The sequence below is a fragment of the Oryctolagus cuniculus genome, chromosome 3, assembly GCF_964237555.1.
Source record: "Oryctolagus cuniculus chromosome 3, mOryCun1.1, whole genome shotgun sequence".
Taxonomy (NCBI): Eukaryota; Metazoa; Chordata; class Mammalia; order Lagomorpha; family Leporidae; genus Oryctolagus; species Oryctolagus cuniculus.
The window spans coordinates 75417842-75438595 of record NC_091434.1 but is presented as its reverse complement, the minus strand read 5'-3'; the positions used below and the strand labels follow the sequence as shown (position 1 = coordinate 75438595).

At 32.2% G+C, this 20754-nt stretch overlaps 1 protein-coding gene and 1 long non-coding RNA gene across 9 annotated transcripts in view; one reads left to right on the top strand and one right to left on the bottom strand.

Moving 5' to 3' along the window:
* Positions 1–20754, bottom strand: part of LOC100009591 (sodium channel protein type 1 subunit alpha) — a 161377-nt gene that overhangs the window by 3467 nt on the left and 137156 nt on the right. For all 5 annotated transcript variants that reach the window (XM_051848547.2, XM_070070737.1, XM_051848546.2 and 2 more), the window contains 8 exons: positions 20495–20649; positions 18823–18996; positions 16484–16606; positions 9579–9860; positions 7708–7761; positions 6008–6145; positions 3363–3467; positions 1527–1797 (listed from right to left, as the gene is read on the bottom strand). In XM_051848547.2, the coding sequence (XP_051704507.1) occupies positions 1527–1797; positions 3363–3467; positions 6008–6145; positions 7708–7761; positions 9579–9860; positions 16484–16606; positions 18823–18996; positions 20495–20649 (1302 nt within the window). The remainder of the gene's footprint in view (positions 1–1526; positions 1798–3362; positions 3468–6007; positions 6146–7707; positions 7762–9578; positions 9861–16483; positions 16607–18822; positions 18997–20494; positions 20650–20754) is intronic.
* The window catches only part of LOC103348769 (uncharacterized), a 52372-nt gene that overhangs the window by 19582 nt on the left and 12036 nt on the right, over positions 1–20754 (top strand). The window lies entirely within an intron of this gene.

Genomic DNA, 20754 nt, shown 5'->3' with positions numbered 1-20754 from the left:
CATCTAAAAGTATCTATACTTTTTGATGCTATTTTCATCCATGAACTTAATGCTTCCACTTTAGTATTCTTATATAGTTAGTTGCATATTTTAGTGCATTTCTGAAATAATCTAAGATAGATGCTGTTTGATCTCCTCCTGTATTTTGACATTAGTATCTCAATCCTCTTTTAACTTTATTTCTCCACTTGCCTTTTAAATAAAGATTAACTTGGGGCTGGCATTGTGATACTGAAGATTAAACTACCACTTCCAGCTTCTTACTAATAGGCCTGGGAAACAGTGGAAGATGGTCCAAGTACTTAGGCCCATTCCATCCATAAGAGATACCTGGCTGGAGTTCCAGGCTCCTGGCTTCAGCCTGGCCCAGCCATGGGTGTTGATGTCATTTGGGGACTGAGCCAGAGATGGAAGATCTTTCTGTCTCTGTGTCTTTTCCCTGCTCTCTGTAACTTTGCCTTTCTAAATAAACCTTTATTTTTAAAAAGACTAGATTTAAGAAGAGCTCAAGAAAGCAAATACCTTTGAGTTGAAATGCCTCATTTTGTAAAGAATAAGTCTGTGTGTGTGTGTATGTGTGTGTGTGTGTATGTGCGTGTGTGTTGGGGGGAAATACAACTTTTCTTCCTTAGCCACACTGGTTTGTATGTGAATTAAAGACTATATAATCTATGAGTTGGATATAATGCCAGTTTCTTCAGATGAGGCAGTAGCATAAATATCTTCCCAATAAAGGTACCCCATATTGGATGCTAAAATATTGTCCAAGTCCTATCACCTGGTATAGGAAAGAGTGAATACTTTAAGCCCCCAGATATAGACTTCTTCACTTCACTGGAGCTTTCATTTTATATTTAAAGAGATGAGCTACTACTTGTGCGTCCATCTATACGTTACAGACATCAAGGCATATGACTGATGAAGTGATGTTCTGTGCCACTTCATTTCCCTTGTGCATCATTACTATAAACTCACTTAGAAGGTAATCTAGAAGATCTCTACATGCCACCTATAAATAATCTACCATTTGCATTTGCTAACATTTAGTCCTTGTCTGTAGTCTTTTTGTTCTGTGCTTTTCCTTGTTTTGTAACTGGGTTCCACTTCTGTCTACATGCTGGTGACTCTATCTCTAATGCAGTGTCTTTCCTGATTGCAGACTGCACTTCTAATTTTCTCCTCAACAGAACCATCTAGATATTGTGTGGGTTGTGAAATCTCAGCATGTTGAGCATTTTATGTTAATGAAACAAGTTTTATGTTAATAGCACAGTTCTAGCTGAAAGGAATGGGATTTTACTACACGGACAAATAGTATATTGAGGGTCTAGAATATATGTAATAGGATACAATAGTCCTACTAAATATGAGTTTTGTTTTGTAAGAAAAACAAACACACCTGGATCAAATGCATCAAAATATTCACAGTGGTTACCTCTGAGTGCTGGGATCCTTTCATCTAAACTCTATTGTTCCAAATTTCACTTTTATTGAGCTGAATTTAAGAGACTATAAGTATTTCTTACCTACAATAGAAAGAATTACAACCACAAAATCAAATATATTCCAGCCAATGGTGAAATAATAATGACGCAGGGAGATAAGCTTCAGCACACACTCTCCAGTGAACAGCACAATGAACACCAGATTGATGCGTGACAAAATGTTAGTCACATAGTCACTCTGGTCATCTGTTTCCACCATCATTGTGACCATGTTAAGACAGATGAGAATCATGATGCTTATGTCAAAAACTTGTCTAGTTACGAAGTCAAAGACCATTCCTTGAAATTTGTTCTGCAAAAAAACAGAAGTACTTTTAGCAACAAGAGGAGACTTCCTGTGCATATTAGTAGGTACATAAATACCTTCTGAACTGACTTTCTAGAAGTGCACACAGTAGTCTTTGGCACTTATGTTTATTAAAGATAAATTATAACATATTAATTTAAAAATTTAGTTATTTAAATTGTTTTTTATCAGTGGGTATTTCAAGAAATAATAATCCATTGACCATAGAGGGTTTCTGATAAGAAATACTGCATATTACACTTTTCTCAGAGGTACACAATGCACATAAGATTTTGAAATGTTTAGATTATGAGAGGTTAAGAAACCTGTTTTATTTTGTTTTACCAGACTTTCTCACGATCTTTTGGACATGTAATCATTTAAAAATGAGTATATATTAATGTTCTATTTATCCCCTTCCAAAGAATTGTTAAAGAGAAATTGAGATTTCTGTCTCACATCTACAACAATATTCATTTACATCCCACATATAACAATACTGATGTTTTCCCACCAAATAGCCTTATCTCACTTTGTCAAATACAGAATGCTGATTCTTAACAAGGATGATAAGTACAGTGTGACATTGCTTATGTTTTGATACAAAAAATTCATGTTGCTTATCACTTATCTGCCATTCTCCCCAGATTTGCCATTGACAGGCACTGTAGGCCATCAGGTGCTTATTTCTGTAGGCCACTGAGGAATTCTAAGGATATTTATCATCTTAAATTTTTCTTGCACATAATAGACTCTTTTCTACTAAGAAACTCTAAGCTAAATCTTAACAGAGGGAAGTATACATTTCTCATTCTTTTAAGAATACATTTGGCTGGCACAATATGAATATTCACTAGTATTTTATTTATTCTATCATGAACCCCAAGAATAATTTTAAGCTCAAAGATCATCATCAGCAAAATCATTACAGTGTTGAGGAAAGCCTCTCCATTTTACAACAATCTATTGGGTTCACTATGGACATGCAAAATTATTATTTATCATAATGAGTTGTGATTATTGGCCATGATTTCTGCATGAATTAGTAATTTCTAACTTTATGGCTATAAGTATGAATAGTAGATCATGGAATTATTTCTTCTCCAAAGCACTCAGTACCTCTAATAAAAAATAAAGTGGGAATAAAGTGTGATTTCACTTAACACTGTTAGTTTCTTTATCTAATAGAAAACTACATGAACTTTAGGCTTATCTAAAAGTTTATTTTTTCCCCTGACATTACTTGGCTACTATCCTTAAGTTACACAATCAATTCTGTCTTGTGCACATCACATTGCCTATGTGCCCTTTGGCCTTTTGGTTTGTATTCTACTTGTACAAATCCAAATCCCTTAAAGACAGGGAACATTTTCTATTCTTATTTATTGTTGGTTTCTAAAAACATTTTTTTACCATTACCATAAAGGGCAGGAAATAATGATGCTTTAAAAGTGAAATAAATTTTTGCTGCTGAAAATATTAGCTGATTTCTCTCCTGTGAGAAAACCCATTAAAGTTTTTGCTTTTGTCTATCCTCCACTCCCCACCACCACTTGAGTAGTATTTCTTACTCCTGGTCGAGGTATAGGCTTTTGTGGCTTTTTTGATCCTAATTTTTTCATTGCATTGTAGTATTTTTTCTGTTCTTCTGTCATAAAGATGTCTTGACCTCCAAAGTATAGAAAAGAAAAACAAAAACTGATTAAAACTGTGTCCCTTATAGAAGTGAAGTTGACAACTTTGAGATGTGATGACTTTGAAGAGCCTCTGTCTCAACTGAGGAACAGTTTTTTTTTTTTTTAAACTATTTGTTGAACTCTTTACTTAGTGTTGGATTAATCTTATGTGTATAAAGTTAACAAAATAGATCTTAGTAAAAAACAACAATGGGAATAGGAGAGGGAGGTGGAAGAAGGGTGGGAGTCGGGGTGGCAGGGAGTGTGGGGTAGGAAGAATCACTGTGTTCCTAAATTTGTATATATGAAATGTATGAAATTTTGTATACTTAAATAATAAAAGATTTTTAGGTTAAAAAATGAACTCCCTTTGTATGTCATTTTTCAATGTTAAACTAGGAAAAGTATAGTTAAAAAAGGAAATGTAAAATTCAACTGATAGCATAGTGGTGCATGGGATTTTAAATTTGAGAAGTAAAAAGTACATTTCTGATACTATAATCTTATATAATTCTCATAATTGTTCATAATTTACATTATTATTATTATTGTTATTATGTTGTGAAGAAAAAGGATTATGAGAGGTTAAGCATTTTACTCAAGAACATATATTCACTGGCTGGTAAAATTTGATTCACTAAGATACTGAATCCTGAGCTCCTTATATTACAATACTACCTTTTCTGAAGTTAGAGGTATTAACTTTTCTTGTTCAAATATAGTAGAGTTAAAGAGCAGCTGTAATGCAACATGGATTGGAGTTACTCATAGAAATCCACTTCAACTCTGTGAAGAATTGAAGCAAATGGATGAAAAGAAAAGTGGACTGGTTAGTAGATGAATTACAGGATAAGCCAGAGGCCATAGGCATGGAGGTGTGGGACAGGAAACATATGATGGAATGAAATACAGGCTGATAAGTGAAATGGAGTAGCCTGGTGATGACTATAGAGTACCATTAACAAGAAGAAAAGAGGATAGAGGTAGGAATTTGCTTTAGTGAGATTAAGTAATTATATAATAGAAAAACATACTGAGCAAGTATGATGAAACAATTTCACATAAAGGAAGAAATTTACAAATGGCTAAAAAGCAGCTACATACATGTTCAAATCAGGTGATAATAAATACATAAGAATTAAAATTAAATGCAGTTTTTATCTATCAAATACTAGGCATTTAAAAACAATGACATGGTACTCACATATATCATACTGGTATACACACATGTATGCCATCACCAGCATATATACATATACCATATATACCATATACCTTCATTGGAAGTCTAAATGAATGAACATGATACTTTGGGGGAGTAAAATACTTCACTCTGGAAATTTATGCTGAAGAAATTTTAAATTTAAATTTTAAATTTGTTCCAACAACTTACCTCTAGATTAGAAAAAGATTAAATTACTGACCTTTTTGGGAATTGCTAAACACATTATAATAATGTATATTCAAAGACTTTGTAAAAACTGGGAAAATACTTATGTTAAGTAAAAAGAGTTTATAACTATCAACTACTAATTTTAACAAGAATATGCACATGGACAATTTGAACAGAAAAACATAATGTGAACAGTGGTTATACCCAAGCAATGATATTTGTATAGTTTCCATATTTTCTGTAACAAACATAGAATTGTTACAATAAAAATGGCTTTATAGATGATAATACAGATGGGCATTTTTGGTGTATCAGTTGTCGCAGCTTGGGGATGTCCACATCTTGTCAGAGTGTCAGGTTTAAGTTCTAGTTATGCTCTCAATTCCAGCTTCTTATTACTGTGCACCCTGAGGGGCAGTAAGTGATAGCTCAAGTACTTTTGCCCTTGCTACCCACGCTGGAGACCTGGATTAAGTTCCAGGACCCTGTTTTCAGCCTGGTTCAGTCCCAGCTGCAGCAGGACTTTGGGAAGCAAGCCAATGAACAGAAGACACTTCTTTATCTGACTGTCTTTCATATAAGATGAATACATAAAAATTTAAAAATAATTATTTTAGATGATGATACATAAAGAGTTTTCCAATTTAAGATTAGAAGTGATAAATGTTTGAGAGAATGTTGAAGGAAAAATTGTGAGAAGAAACACTAGAAGAAGCTGTCATCTGGTGCCTAACTTCTTGTACAGATCCTAAGCATTTCAGTTGGAAAATACACATATATTTTAAGGGGAAAAAAGGAGTTGTAGTTACAAAATAAGTTTGTTTTGGAAGAGGGGCTTATGCTTGGAATCTTTGTTCATTCATTTCTAATTTTCTTTTTCTAAAGACAGAAAACATGATTTGTTAATTTTGTTAAAAAACAGGGAGAAAAGTTGTGAATCTATCCACAGCAGTGTGAGAAAAAGGCATCCTTAGCTATCTATTGCCTGAAAGAAATGGATATTGGATAGCAGAGGGGGAAGGAGCAAAAATAGATTTTAATATAAAGTGCTGTTTGGTTTCTGAATTCATACTCCTTTGGTGGAGAAAACACTTCATATAGCAATTTTTCCTATCTTAGTGGGAGAGAAAGTATTAGGAATACTTATCTTCTTTTTCTGCTGGTTGAAATTATCTATGATGACACCAATAAACAGGTTCAGGGTGAAGAAGGACCCAAAGATGATGAAAATAACAAAGTAAAGATACATATACAGACTTTCCTCATACTTAGGCTGGAGTTCCACCTACCAAAGGAGAATATTTTATAAAATATGATAACACATTGTAATGCTAGGAATGTCAATGTTACTTTTCATGAGAATACCAAGTAATATCCTTAGCAATACTTTAACAGTTTTTAATAAATAAATTACCTGTAATAAAATCTCTGAAATTAGCCTCTAGGGATATTTTCATGTGAAAAATATGGCTATTATGACACTCTAGTACGTGGCTTTTTTTGCTATTTGGACAGTAATGTTCTAAATTGCCAAGTTTTCAAGGTACTGATTTTTGTTCATCTTAAAATTATTAGTAAAAAACATACTTCTAAACATTCATAAAAATGATTTTAAAAGATGTTTATTTTGACACAAGCATTTTTTCATAACTCACATTTTCCATGAGCTACTTGAAGGCCCCTTTTGTGGTACGAATATGTTTAGAAACAATCATTTTTATATGCATGAACTTAAGTAACAAACAAGAATTGACTTATTTATTTAGATATTCAACATCATGCCCTACTTTTTAAACATTCATTTGGTTTTTTCAGATTGAGTAGACATAAATGTACAGTTTTTATTTTATATTCATTTTGTAAACCACAATTGAGAATTTATTCCCTAGATTGTGTTCATAACAAGCAGGCATTGAGCTGTTACTTACAACTTAACAAAGAAATAAGAGAATCAGTATAGATAATTCCCTAATAGATTCATGTCTTTCTAAGAACATAGAATTAAAATTCACCCAAGCATCCACAAAAATATGTTAACAGTGAAATAAAACAACTCTGGAGTTAACCAAGAAGGGAATCAACATCAAACTAAAGCCTCTTACAGGAACTCTACTTCAAGAATGATAAAACCAAACTCTGTGAGATTCAAGATTACAGAAATGGAAGTCTATCTCTGTATCGAAAGACTAAGCAGATGGGACTTCAGAATGGAAAGGTGAAGGCTGAGAGAAAATACTAAATTTTACAGATTTTTGAAGAGCAAAGTTGGAATGACCATAGATTTCAATTCACATCTTGAAGCCTGAAAGAGAGTATTGTTAAATAAAGTAGATACTTGGTGATACACACTTAAAGGAAACTATTGGTCCACACGTGATAATGGCACTGTTAAAATTTATGGATACTGAAATTACATAAATGAATGGATTTTAAAGGGAGCATTAAAGAAACGTAAAGCACCAGGACAACATCTGTAACTCCAGGCTATCTTCTGTGGAGGAAATAATTGTTCTTTTCAGCTGTTGATGACGATTGTATATTTCTTCACATTTGCTCCTGTACATCAAACTACAGATTACATAATGTGTGGTTAAAAAGGACACAAAATAGAAAAATATTACAAAAGAATTTTTTTAGTGTTAAACATATGAATTTGTGTTACTTTTGTTTGGCTTTCAATTTAATTTATGTTTTATCTTAAAAAGATCTTTTTGATAGGCAATGTTATACTTAAATATTAACTTGTCATATTTTCCTGAATACTTTTAATTAATGAAAAATTTCATTTGGCTTTTTATGTTTTTTGAGTTAATTTAAACACCTGCTCAATAGGATATAAATACTCACATTTCTAGAATCAACTGCTGCATACATTATATCCATCCATCCCTTGAAAGTTGCCTGTTGAAAAGGATATGCATATTTTACTTTGGAGTAAAAATAATTCAGACTCAAAGTTTGATATTATTTTTACTAACTTTTTTTTTCTTTTAGATTTTACATCAAAAGAAAGCTTCATTGAACTTTATTATCATTTATTATTAAAATTTTATGGAACTTTAATAATATGGATGCTAAAGTTGTACACTTGAAATGAAACAATTAATTTACTGTGCAGCAGATCAAATAAAATAAAATGGAAGGATGGGTGGAAGAATGCAGAGATGTGATGAAGTGAAATGTAGATTTCATTATGTAATTCTTTCAAGTTTTTAAAATAGGAATATATAATAAAGATCATTTTTATATACTATGCCTGGCACCAAAAGTTCAGTCATCCAAGTAAGATATTCTTGGGCCATTTCTTGTACATCAAAGAGAAGTATGTCATTGGCTCAGGTCAATGAAACAAGCCCATTATACACTTGGTATAGGAACAGAAAAAAATGACTCAAGGAATCATTTCAGTTAACAGTTAATCAATGGAAAGGTGGTAATGTATAAAACCAAATATAAAGCAGTATTTTAGAGTTTTTTTTGTTAGCAAGCTTTATTGAATGACTGTGTAAGACCATCACTCTACATTATTAGAATCTTCTAGGATTTTTAAGAATAGTTTAAAATGTTCATTTTTTTCTTGGCTCAATTTTACAGATGAAGTGATATTCTTTCATGGTATTTACAAGTGTGGTTATTAGTTAAGGGTTAGGATAAATGAATAAGGGAATATCATTATGTATCTACTATGATATTTAAGGAGAACTTTCTTGTCAGATATATTCAGAAGAGAAATAAGAATTTCAAAAAAAAGTGAAAAAAATTTGTAATGTAATTGTAATATAGATGCCTTTGAAGTGGCTATAAGAGAACTTTGCTTAGACTCTTGGTTGAACATTTGAAAATATACTTTAGTAAGCAAAAAGCCTTGCAGAGTTTGTAGAACCAAATGGTTCTACAGCTTTGCTGAAGCTGTTTTCAGAAGCCAAAATAGAGTGGTATTTTTATTATCTTTTCAAATAATCTGAACTCTGTTTTCCTTCCCTGCTTAGGTGAGATGCCACTGCAGTTAAAATTGGCATTGAATAAGAATGTTTAACGGGTGACCACCTTTTGTGTTTTTATATATTATGAATATTTTTTCCCCTGGAGTCCCAGTCTGAGGGACTCAGTAGTAGAAACATAAATATTTAGGAAAAAAGAGTCTTAAGTAATGGAGTTGAAAGGTCACTGAAAGACAACTGCTTGTGTTTCATTCCTGTGTCCAGGTGTTCCCAGATGGTATTTCCATTTCACTACAAGGATCTAGTCTTAAAACAAAAAATATCATTTTCTAATCTTATGTTTAAATGCTATAAATAATCAGCAATTACTTCCTACCACTAGTTACAGCCCAAACAAATGTTTTTAAGTGTGTGTGTTTTGGGGGAATGATTACATCAGTGAAACAAGATTTTTAGTTACAATTGAAAATATAATGGCAGTTTTTGATTTACTAATCAACTTGTTCATATGGGAAGAGAAATAGTAAACAAAATGAAAATGATGGCAAAAAAAAAAATTGGTTTTTGGAAAGAACTAAATACCTGGCTACTACTGACTATATCTACACATGTAATGAAAGTTCCACCCATCTGGGTTCATAAACTTGTAAAAATAAATGGAAATTAGGGGGAAAAAGAAATAGAAACTTTCTTCTTAGTAACCCAAATAGGAGTATGCCATTATTTTGTTATTATTTCAAACTATAAACAATTTCAGAGAAAAAGGTATTCACTTACAACTTGCAGCAAAGAGAGATACCCAAATCCTACATTATCAAAGTTTACTTTCACATTTTTCCATCGAGCGGTCTCATTTCTTTCTATTAGTTTTAGGCAATCAGAATGATTATTCACTTCGGTGATTTCAAACATGTCACCAGTTGTGGTGTTAATACAGTGGTAGAATTTGCCAGCAAACAAATTTACGCCCATGATGCTGAAAATTAGCCAGAATATAAGACAAACCAGAAGCACATTCATGATGGATGGAATTGCTCCTAAAAGGGCATTCACAACCACCTAATACACAAATGGAAAAAAAGAAAAGTCAGAATTCTTATTGGTTAAAAAGAAAAGACATTCTCCTACTAATATTAAGTATTTCTGTTTTATTTTTGTATCAAAATTATTCTAAAAAGAAAAGTAAAAAAAAATCCCAAAAATGAAATCCATTCTTTCTTAAGTAATACACTCAGGGAAACATAAATAGGCAATATGACAAAGTGGGAAAAGAAAATTAAGAAAAATGGGAAGGAAAAGTACTGAAAGTTTGAAGGAATAGCAAAACCAGAGGAACTTGCTGCTAGATGAAGTCGAATAATATATTGTTTCTTAGAAAAAAGTAGGTAATCCTATACAGAAGATTAACTCATTTGAAAAAGGCAATTTATTAAAAAATTAAAACATTGGGGCATGATTTTATTTGACCAACATATTTTAAAAATAAATTAAAAATTCATAAGTATAACTAGAAAATATTATTGAATATCTAATATAATCTTGTCCTTAATAATTCATGCATTGCTATGACTAATATTTTTTGCATAAGAAGCAAGACAATTTAGCAGTATGTATTTCATTAGATCATCACATCGTTTATTTCAAGCTCCAGTCATATCAGTTGTTTCATTTACTGAGTTTAATTAAATAAACTTATCTTAAATGAAACATGATAGAAATCAGCTTCTTGGGAAAATAAGAAAAGGAGGGATGCCACATATATTTTCAAAATTTGATGTGATTACATCAAGTTCTGTACTAACTTACAGCTACTTTTCTTTTTCCCTGTGGAAGCATACTTTTTTCACCCCCACATATTCATTTATGGGCCACAAATTAAATCTGAATTTTCATATTTGGCAACACAGTAGGGATGACTATCCTTGCTTTCTCCTGTATAATTCCCATGAAAGCTGCACATTAGAAGCCAGGATGAAAATAAAACATGACCTAAAATGCATGTTTTAGACATGGTAGATGATGCCTCAGAATTGAACACTAATAGCTAAATTTAATCCTACCCATGCACCTCTATTCTTGTCAATCAGATTCAAAGTAAGCATTAAAGTATTTTCTGTTTGCCTGTGGATGCCACTGTATTTTTAAAACAAAGTTTTTCATTGCTTATCTGAACCAAAAATTGCATGTGCCAATTCCTTACACTTCTGAGCTCTGTTTAAAATCTGTAAAGAGCTCTACATCCTCTGGGAATACAAGAGTTTGATAAGTAGGCCAAAGGAAATAGAAAAACCATTCATGACAAAGGTTGGGGAATGAACATGAAAGAATTCATTCAGGCTGATTTACCCAAGCAGCACCAGGTGATGATGCCTGCTCAGTTTACCATGCTGATGCGTAGTATTTTATTTGGATGTCTGAGTTAACAAAATTGACTGAATAAAACCCTTAGTTTACACTTCATTTTAAATTTATGCTAAAAATAGATTTCTTTCAGATTTGAAACTCAAAAACTGAAATCAAGTTCTTAGTTATTTCCCTCCTACTCTGAATATTTGGTCCACCACCCAGATTAAAATGCTCTTCCATTATGGATACACAAAGTACATATTAAATGCATATTTTTAACTTTAACACCTATTTAAAGTAGAAGTAGAACACTGGATTACTTATGCCTGCTTCTTAAATTCCTTTATCAGTCTGCAGGTCTCACACTTCTTTCTTCAAAATCCTTCTCACCTTAGTTGCTTCTCTTCTATTCTCATGGTTGCCATCCTAGTTTTGCTCCCTGCTACTTCATACCTGCATAATTGTCAGACTCTCCTAACTTTTTCCTTCCTTTAGTCCATCTGAGATAAATTAAATCTTTCCTAAGTTCAGTGTTAAAATCATTTAAAAGTGCCCCAGTGGTCATCAAATATTTTCCTTACCTTGATATTTATATCACTCCACAATCTACATTTCTAGTTTTAACTTCTCTGGCCATCTGGACTTCAGCTACTCCAAGTCATACTCACGGAATTACCATATGATAATACAATTGCCAGAGAACTGATGCACCATCTCCTTTGAAATTCCTTGACCCTGTCTCTTCTGAAGTACCCTTAAAGGCATTAGTTCAAATAGCACTTTCATGGAACCTACCATCACCCTCCAAATTTAGCCTCCTAAATACAGATGAGAATTTTCTGCTTTGAATTAAAGAATCAGAATTATGGTGCTTGATAGAACTGTAGAGATAATTTAGTATTGTGTCCTCATTTGTCAAATGAGAAAAATGAAATTAAAACAAGTTCAGAAAGCAGACTAGAAGTAGCATCTAATGCCCTCTTGTCTACCTTATTAGTTTTCCCTGGAGTTGCTCCCACTTATCTGTACTTTCAAGGCTGTGTACATATCAATTATTCAAGTATTCCGCTTTTCCTATCTCTCAAAATAAAAGCTCTCCTTTTTTGTACAAAACCTGATGGATTATATATTTTTTTAAATTTAAGATGCTAAAATATATTTGTAGATCTTACAAGGCCTTGAATATAAAAGGAGTTGATTGGATGAAGAATAATGACTTAAAGTTTACTTAGCATTTATTGGAAAAATTGGCATAATATTGGGGAATTTGGCTTACCAAGATGCATTAATTTTAAAGATGTCATTAAATTAGATGTTAAGGATAATAGAAAGAACTTTTCTTTTTCCCCAGGAGCCCTGAGCCATTCCTTGATTCAGCAAAGAGGGAGGTACAATAACTCTCTGTCTCTTGGGAACTGTATTAATTGGTTCCCATGTAGGGCAGGCAGTTGGCAGAGCTGGTTTGAATAAATTGGAAACAGCAGATTGAGGTTTCAGGATGCATACAAGAAGATGCATAAGAAAGGAATTATCTTAATGAATTGACACTAGAGATTGTTTTGCTTATGGTTTTCAAAACTTCAAATAGAATTTCTCTATTGTAGCACAATCAGTTCTTGTAAAAACTCTGTCTCTTGACCATTATCTGCACTTTTAAATTAGGTCAATACTAAATGAGGAATTCTTTTAATTCAATAAATTATGAAATTACATATTGCCAGGAATTTTCATACATGTAAAAATGTACTCGTTTGAATGAATTGTCTTTGGATTTGAAGTCAATACTATCTGTGTATTTGAATTCTTTCCTAACTAAAATACAGAAAAACTATATGAATAAAAATCAAATGAGGCAAAGTTGAAATTATACATGTTTGAATATAGAAAAGAGTAATGGGATTTTTTTTTTAAAGATGACTTAACTTCTGTTAGGTTTAGTGAAGGCAATTATTTTTGAAAGATACATATCAATTATTCAAGTATTCCACTTTTCCTATCTCTCAAAATAAAAGCTCTCCTTTTTTGTACAATACTATAAGCCTTTAAGAGAAAAGAGCATGTAGATTCTTTTTTTTTTTTGTACCTTCTCTATGATATCTTATAAGATCTAGGAATGTAGTTGGGAGTGACATTCTAAAATGTGAATTCATACATTTAACTCTATCTTAATACTCATAGCAAGATGTTTTTGTTTTATTTCTGGGTGGGTGTTCTAGTCTGCATAATTTAATAAGTAGAATATTTTATATGAACTCTTTTTCCATTTAAAACACAAATCATGTGTGCTTGACTCTTTCTTAATATATTTTTGCTTTGTTATACTTTGAAAATAATGCCCATGAACTTACACTTAGTAAAAATGAGAATGGTCATACAGTGAATCCCAGTCTTATAAAAATCTACATTCTACCCTAGCATCTCTTTACATATCAACAATCAACTGACAGTTTCTAGCTGGCAATTTTCAGGACCTATGCCAAAGTCCTAAATGGCAAGGGTTGTATGCTTAAAATATATCATCATTTTAATGAATTAACCTTTCTTCACACAATCATCCTACACCCAGTTCCACCACCCTCATCAATCAAATAATCTCCCCATGATTGGATAACTCAGTGTACACATAGCTAAATCATATTCAGTGACATTTAACAAAGATTTCAAGCATTGGTGTTAAAATCCACAAAGGATAATGCACAATGTCTTTTTTTTTTTTCTGAAAAGAAATTTAAGACAAATGAAAATAGGGGATTAGATTGTAAATACTATATGGTCCCTACTGTGGTGCAATAGTACCCTTCCCAATCCCTCCCTCAACCCACTACACATAAGTCACAGTGCAAGGATTAAAGGTAGCAAAAGGGGTAATACAGTACCCATAATAAAGGGCTGAGGGGGAGGAACCAGCGCTCCACCCCATCCAAGTTGGAGCAAGATTATCCTATATAAAATAGAAATATATAGTTTGTTATTAGTTAGAAATCTGATATGACAGAACATTTGGTGTTACTTCTTGTATATGATGCTCTCTGTCTGTTTCCCTATCAAGACTTGAGTTCTTTTGAAAAAGAATGTATTTAAGATTTCCTAGAATAGGAAATTAAAAAAATACAAATTTAAATACAAATTTTATTTTACCCTAGACATTCACGACACCAATTCACTCAGTTAAATTTTACAAGTTGAAAAAAATTGGACTGGAAATTTGAAATACAATAAATGTTTAAAAGCTGTCAGCCAGAAATGTGCATAAAACATGCAAAACACAAAGTGCAACGTGATGATATTTATTTATACTTCTAACTTCTTATCAAGCACTGAACAACATGCTTTAGTCAATAATGTTGCATAAAAGCACATGCTTTGAAAAAGTAACAGAACAAAATAAAATGAGTGCCTGATTTATGCTTTGACACAGCAATTGCAGTTTTATGCTGCTGGGGAAAAAAATAAATGAGAGTTTCTGAATCTATTCCAATCTTCTCAATCATAATCATCATTATTTTCTTCAACTTAACTATCATTCATGATTATATCTTTATAAGAAAAATTCAAATTTACAAACAAAAAAAGATAGCAATAAGTCATACAGTGATTTTGACTCTACAATGCCAAACAGGTGTTGACGAGAACAGTGATTTTAGTGCTGTCTCCATACTGTCATTATGATGTAAGGATCCCCATTCATAATTAAATGACCAATTTTATCACGTCAGTATTTATAAGGAGTTTATGTTTTTAAAACTTCAAATTTCAAAAACTGAATTCTTCCTATAACATAAAAATCACTATTGATAAATAATTATATAGATAAAATTATTTCTGTAAATATCAAAATTAGGCCAATACATCCAACTTGATTTTGGAAATAAGTGTGTACTATGTGGAAATATCTGAGCATTGACTCATGGATCTCATAAACTTCTGAAAAGTCATATTCAAAATATTTGAAACAGCTACAAATGTTTAGCATTGTTCAGATTTCAGTAGACTTTAAAGATGTATTATTTTGATTCAAGCAACAAATTTTGAAACAGAATGTATGAAAATGATATTTTTCTCTGGAGCTGAAACTGCCCCTCTGAAACAAAGGAAAGTGTGACAAATTAATTGGAAAATAAACTTAATTTTTACATACCCTGGGGAGAATTTCTGATAACATCTTAGTGAAAATGTGAGGATCTCTGTGAGAAATAAAAGATACTATTTTTATTATATTGTGTTGAGTTGTTTCTAATGAGGAAAAAGTTTCCACATAGATTAGGGAAATTGATGACATGTCTCAAGTTCTTAAAAAGTAACATTTATAATAAATTTTAATTTAGAAGAGAATGCAAGGCTACAGATGAACTATAAAAGGCAAATAGAAGTCTGCAATACCAGTACAGCTTAGTTTCTAAAAACCTTAGGCAACAAAAGAATGTTTTCTATTGGAATCACACAATTCAATAGCTTTGTTTTGATAAGAGAAATTTTGAAATTTTAAAACATAGCACTTTTTCATACATCTTATGTGAATTAATACTTCATAATTTTTTAAAAAAGCATGAAAAGTAAAGTTAAAAAGGACACAATTTCTAATCTGTTATGAATCATGAAGGAATAGTTGAATGTTTCTTTAAAAGTGGCAACATAAAATTTTGTGTGATGATAATGAATGAGATTTTAAGCTAAGGTTAATGTTAATAGTAAAAATATCTTTGTTCATTATGACAGAATGTTTTGTCTTTATTGTTACAAAAAAGTGTAGATTTATATATGATCTTTCAGTTAGTGCTACTATTTACAAAAATTATGATAAGTAAAGTTATACATTGAAATTATCTTAAACAAGTATTTTAAAAGTTTAAAATACAGTCAATGTTTAATAACTACAGCTAAATATATATAAGTAATGCAAATTTTGGCATTATACAGACAAAAATTTTGACAATCGTACTTGTTTTTTCCTTTACTCTTACTTAGGCATGTGTGTGATTCATATTCTTTTCAATAAAACTCATAGATAGGACTTCACATAATACAAGTACATGATACAGAATTTACTTTATTCTTAGTAGATCATTACACAGAGTTTTTAAGGAAACTCCCAAGGTGGATTAGGAAATAAAGTCATTTTAATGAGCACAGCAGATAAATGATATATATCATTTCAAGAGAAGCCTAAGTTCTCTTGCATATCACCTAGAAGTAAATATGCAACAGATAAAAAGATAAAGTAGCAATTTTGCAAGAATTTGCCATTCCTTTTGCATGCATGTCCTTTCCTTTTTCTAAGTTCAATTTAATTTATTTTTGACTATATGTACTATTCTGGGTTCTTTCCTTTTCCTTACCCTCATCCCTTCAAATCGTGATAAGGCTCTTAAGGGTCTCAGAGCTCTTAGCGTCCTGAGAGATTTGATGGCACCAAGTTCTGAGTAACCCAAGGCATTTGCAGTTAAACTGACCAATGAAACCTGCACACAGACAGATAATAGCAATAAATGAAATTGTTGTCTCATTCAATATGTACTTTATGATACAAAAATACAAATTTCCCTATAATTATTTAGTATTTGAATGCTTAGATATTTTGATTCAACCTCTTAAAAATTTAAGCAGATATTTTGTTTCATCAGTTAAAAGATAGTTGAACAAAACAGATTAAAGGCCATGCAACTTATAAATTTCTCTAATAAATTTTTAAATAGAAAAGTGATAAAATTAATAAAATAAAGGAACAAAACAGGTACAAGAAAAGATCAGTGGTTTTTCCTCCTTTATTTCATTAAGTTGCTGCTGAATTTAGATTGTTGCCTATGCTTAGTTACAAAATCCAAATGTAGTATATTTTTCTATAGAAAAAACAGAAGAAATGATTTTGAATGTTTTCATCATAAAGAAATGTTAACTGGGAGATAGGCTTACACTTGTTAGTACATGATGTATACATGTGTGAAAATCGCATAATATCCCACAAGTATATATAATATTTTAAAATCTTAGGTATATAACTCTCCAAGTATTTACAAAAACTTCATATCCAAGCAGGATTGTAATTTCTTTGGTATAAGAATGGCTAAAACTAGACAATTCCACACATATTGGACATTATTTTTGAAAAATTTTCATTTTTAGACTATAATTCAGGAAATAATTAAAATAGAATATTGAAATAAATATTGGCCGGCGCCATGGCTCACTTGGCTAATCCTCCGCCTGTGGCGCTGGCACCCCGGGTTCTAGTCCTGGTTGGGGCGCCGGGTACTGGTCCCGGTTGCTCCTCTTCCAGTCCATCTCTCTGCTGTGGCCTGGGAGAGCGGCGGAGGATGGCCCAAGTTCTTGGGTCCCTGCACCTGCATGGGAGACCAGGAGCAAGCACCTGGCTCCTGGCTTCGGATCAGTGCAGCACCGGCCGCAGCAGCCATTAGGGGAGTGAACCAACAGAAGGAAGACCTTTCTCTCTGTCTCTCTCTAACTGTCTAACTCTGCCTGGCAAAAATAAAAAAATATATATATATAAAAAAAGAAAATAAATATTGTATAGCTATAAAATTCTCTATGGAATTATCTTTGTAAGATATTTCAGAATATTAAAAACCAATCTGTAATAATAATATAATGATCTACTCTACCTTTCAAATAAATAAATAATACTGAAAAAAAAAAGAAAGATGACATTTAGTTTTCAAGTTAACACTTCTGGAAGTCAGCCACTTTGCCTTAAGGTAAATGAAGTCATAATCATTGAGTGTCCAAATTCTATGAAAGGCTAGCTATGAATACCATCTATGTTCTAGGAAAACTATCATCTCTTTTCCTGTATCCTGAATAACTTACTTCCCATAATGAAGTTATAATCAACTTAATCTGCCCTTTATTTATCTTAAGTAAGTAGTTAGTATTTTATGCATTTAATATTGTAGAAATAGTATCAACAGTAGACAGAGTCATGGACTAAGCAACTTATTTAGTGGTATAAAGCCAATAAATAGTGGGATAGGACACAAACTTGAGTCTGTCTGATTCACAGGTTAAGGAACATAAACAACAACCCCCATGAAGTCCCCTATTCCATCTCTTTGCCTGCAAACTGCTGATGTGTTCTTTTTCTTAAATAGCCTTTTATTCTAGTTAACCACCATACAGTCCATCCACACAATGCTATTTTAAAATAGTACTAAATTGGTCAGCGCCATGGCTCACTTGGCTAATCCTCCACCTGCGGCGCCAGCACACCGGGTTCTAGTCCTGGTTGGGGTGCCGGGTACCAGTCCTGGTTGCTCCTCTTCCAGTCCAGCTCTCTGCTGTGGCCCAGGAGGGCAGTGGAAGATGGCCCAAGTGCTTGGGTCCCTGTACCTGCATGGGAGACCAGGAACAAGCACCCAGCTCCTGGCTTCGGATCAGTGCAGCCGGCCATGGCAGCCATTAGGGGAGTGAACCAACGAAAGACCTTTCTCTCTGTCTCTCTCTCTCTCACTGTCTACCTCTGCCTGGCAAAAATAAATAAAATAAAATAGTACTAAATTAACCCATGTCTTCCAAAGATTTCATTGTCATTTCATGGATGAGTTTATTGGTTAAGTAGCAGATCTTGTTACCAAAAGAGTAGCCAGATATTCACTATTGTAGAATTAGAATATAATTAAGACAAACTGTCTTGATGAAAGATAAAGAGATCAAAGATACCTACATCAACAATTAAGAAATCCAGCCAACACCAGGCATTGGTGAAGTATGTTTGATAGCCATATGCCACCCATTTTAGAAGCATTTCCAGAATGAAAATGTAAGTGAAAACTTTATCAGCATATTCTAACATAGTCTTAATTGTCTTTCGCTGATCAATATATATATCTTCAAATGCCTGTAAAGCAAAAAAATTTCACATTCCAGTTAATTTTCCACTGATATTATAAGATAGAGAAAGAGGTCAATTCCAATTCTAATTATTTAATTTTATTTGTTTAGGACACATTTTTTAATATTTTATCTTTGTTTCCTCTGCTCCCCAAATCTATTGCTTGATTGTCCCTTAAGCCATATAATGAATTCATAAAAATACCATTTTAAATGTTTTCATTTTTAAATTTTATTTAAAGTATACATGTTTCATGTATTTCATATATATAAATTCAAGTACACAATTCTTGATGTCATATTCGTTTAGGACATTGTTCATGATGTTATATTTGAATACAGTCACCCTAACTCAAAGTTATATATTATTTTTGTTTCATTTTGTTTTCTTTCTGCTGCTTTTTTCTTTTTACATAGAAAGAAGGTTGAAGAAATAAATAAAAATGAAACCTTATGTTATTATAAAGCAGAAACATGATTGATCAGCTCATGGCCCAATTTTACTAAGTAATTGACTTTATCTCCTTCCTTTTTCTTTCTTCTTTTGGTTAATAAGTTATATTTTTCTGTGGAGATACAGTATGACAATGAGGACTTTATTTTTCAGGTAAATCCTAATATGTCCTCTTCTAATATGAACTTCTCTTAATACTATATATATTTCATTGGTGAAATATTATTTCTTGTCTAACAAGAGCATGTGAAGATTTATAGTATCACAGAAATCTGCAGGAAACTATAAGCCTATCTTAGAACTAAGAACTGAAGTTGAAGAAACTTTAAGTAATCATAAGGTATTCTATCTCCATCCCTCTATGAATCTCTGTATCAATCTTATAGCTTAAGTACTCCCTTTGTGTCGTTGCTACTTAATATGTTATATTTTTATAAATGATTTTTATATAAATATAAATTGATTCTGATGAAATGAACACCTTCTTATAAAGGGAAACCAGTCTTTAAATGAATCACTTAGGCATGCTGCCCAATATTTATTGTTACCAACATTCATTTTTTTTCCTGAGTAGCACAGGAATAGTGAACATAATTGCAAAGAGACAGAGGAGTGATCCCAACGGACTTATTGACGATCCATAAACAGATAAACATAATAATGCTATTCAGAAACAAATTTCATCAGAATCCAGATACCGTATATTCCCATAGGACTTCCATTAGCTACATTGTAGTTCCCGGGATTATTTTCTTATAAAGCTATAAGTAATTGAATATTTGTATTTTTTGTTTATGAATAAGGTACAGGGCCAAAATTTCTGGACTACTTGGTAATTAACAAAAATAGTAATGTATTAGAAATTCATATTTGGATAGTGAAAGTGAGTCCAGAAGCACATGTTATACAGTCTACAGTCTAGAAAATGTGAAGTGGAATAATTAAGCAGGTGTTGGGTACCAAGACAATTAAGTAGAATAAATTAATAAGTCAAACATATTACAAGATTCTAAAATTTAATATTGTAGAACTTTGCTTAATATTCACTCACCAGAGCACCGCTACTAAGGAGAATCATGAACACAATGAAGGTCTCAAACCAGTTATGTTCAACTATTCGGAAACATGTTCTTCTCAGGTTCCACCACTGTTTGCCTCTCCCTTCTTCCACACTGATTTGACAACACTTGAATCTTTGTACACAGCCTGAAAGTATAATATAAAAAGGAGTAGATAAAATAATTCTTCTGCCCTCATGGCATCCCTTGGCATGTCCCTGTTTCACCTCTTTTTGACTATGGTCATCTCCAG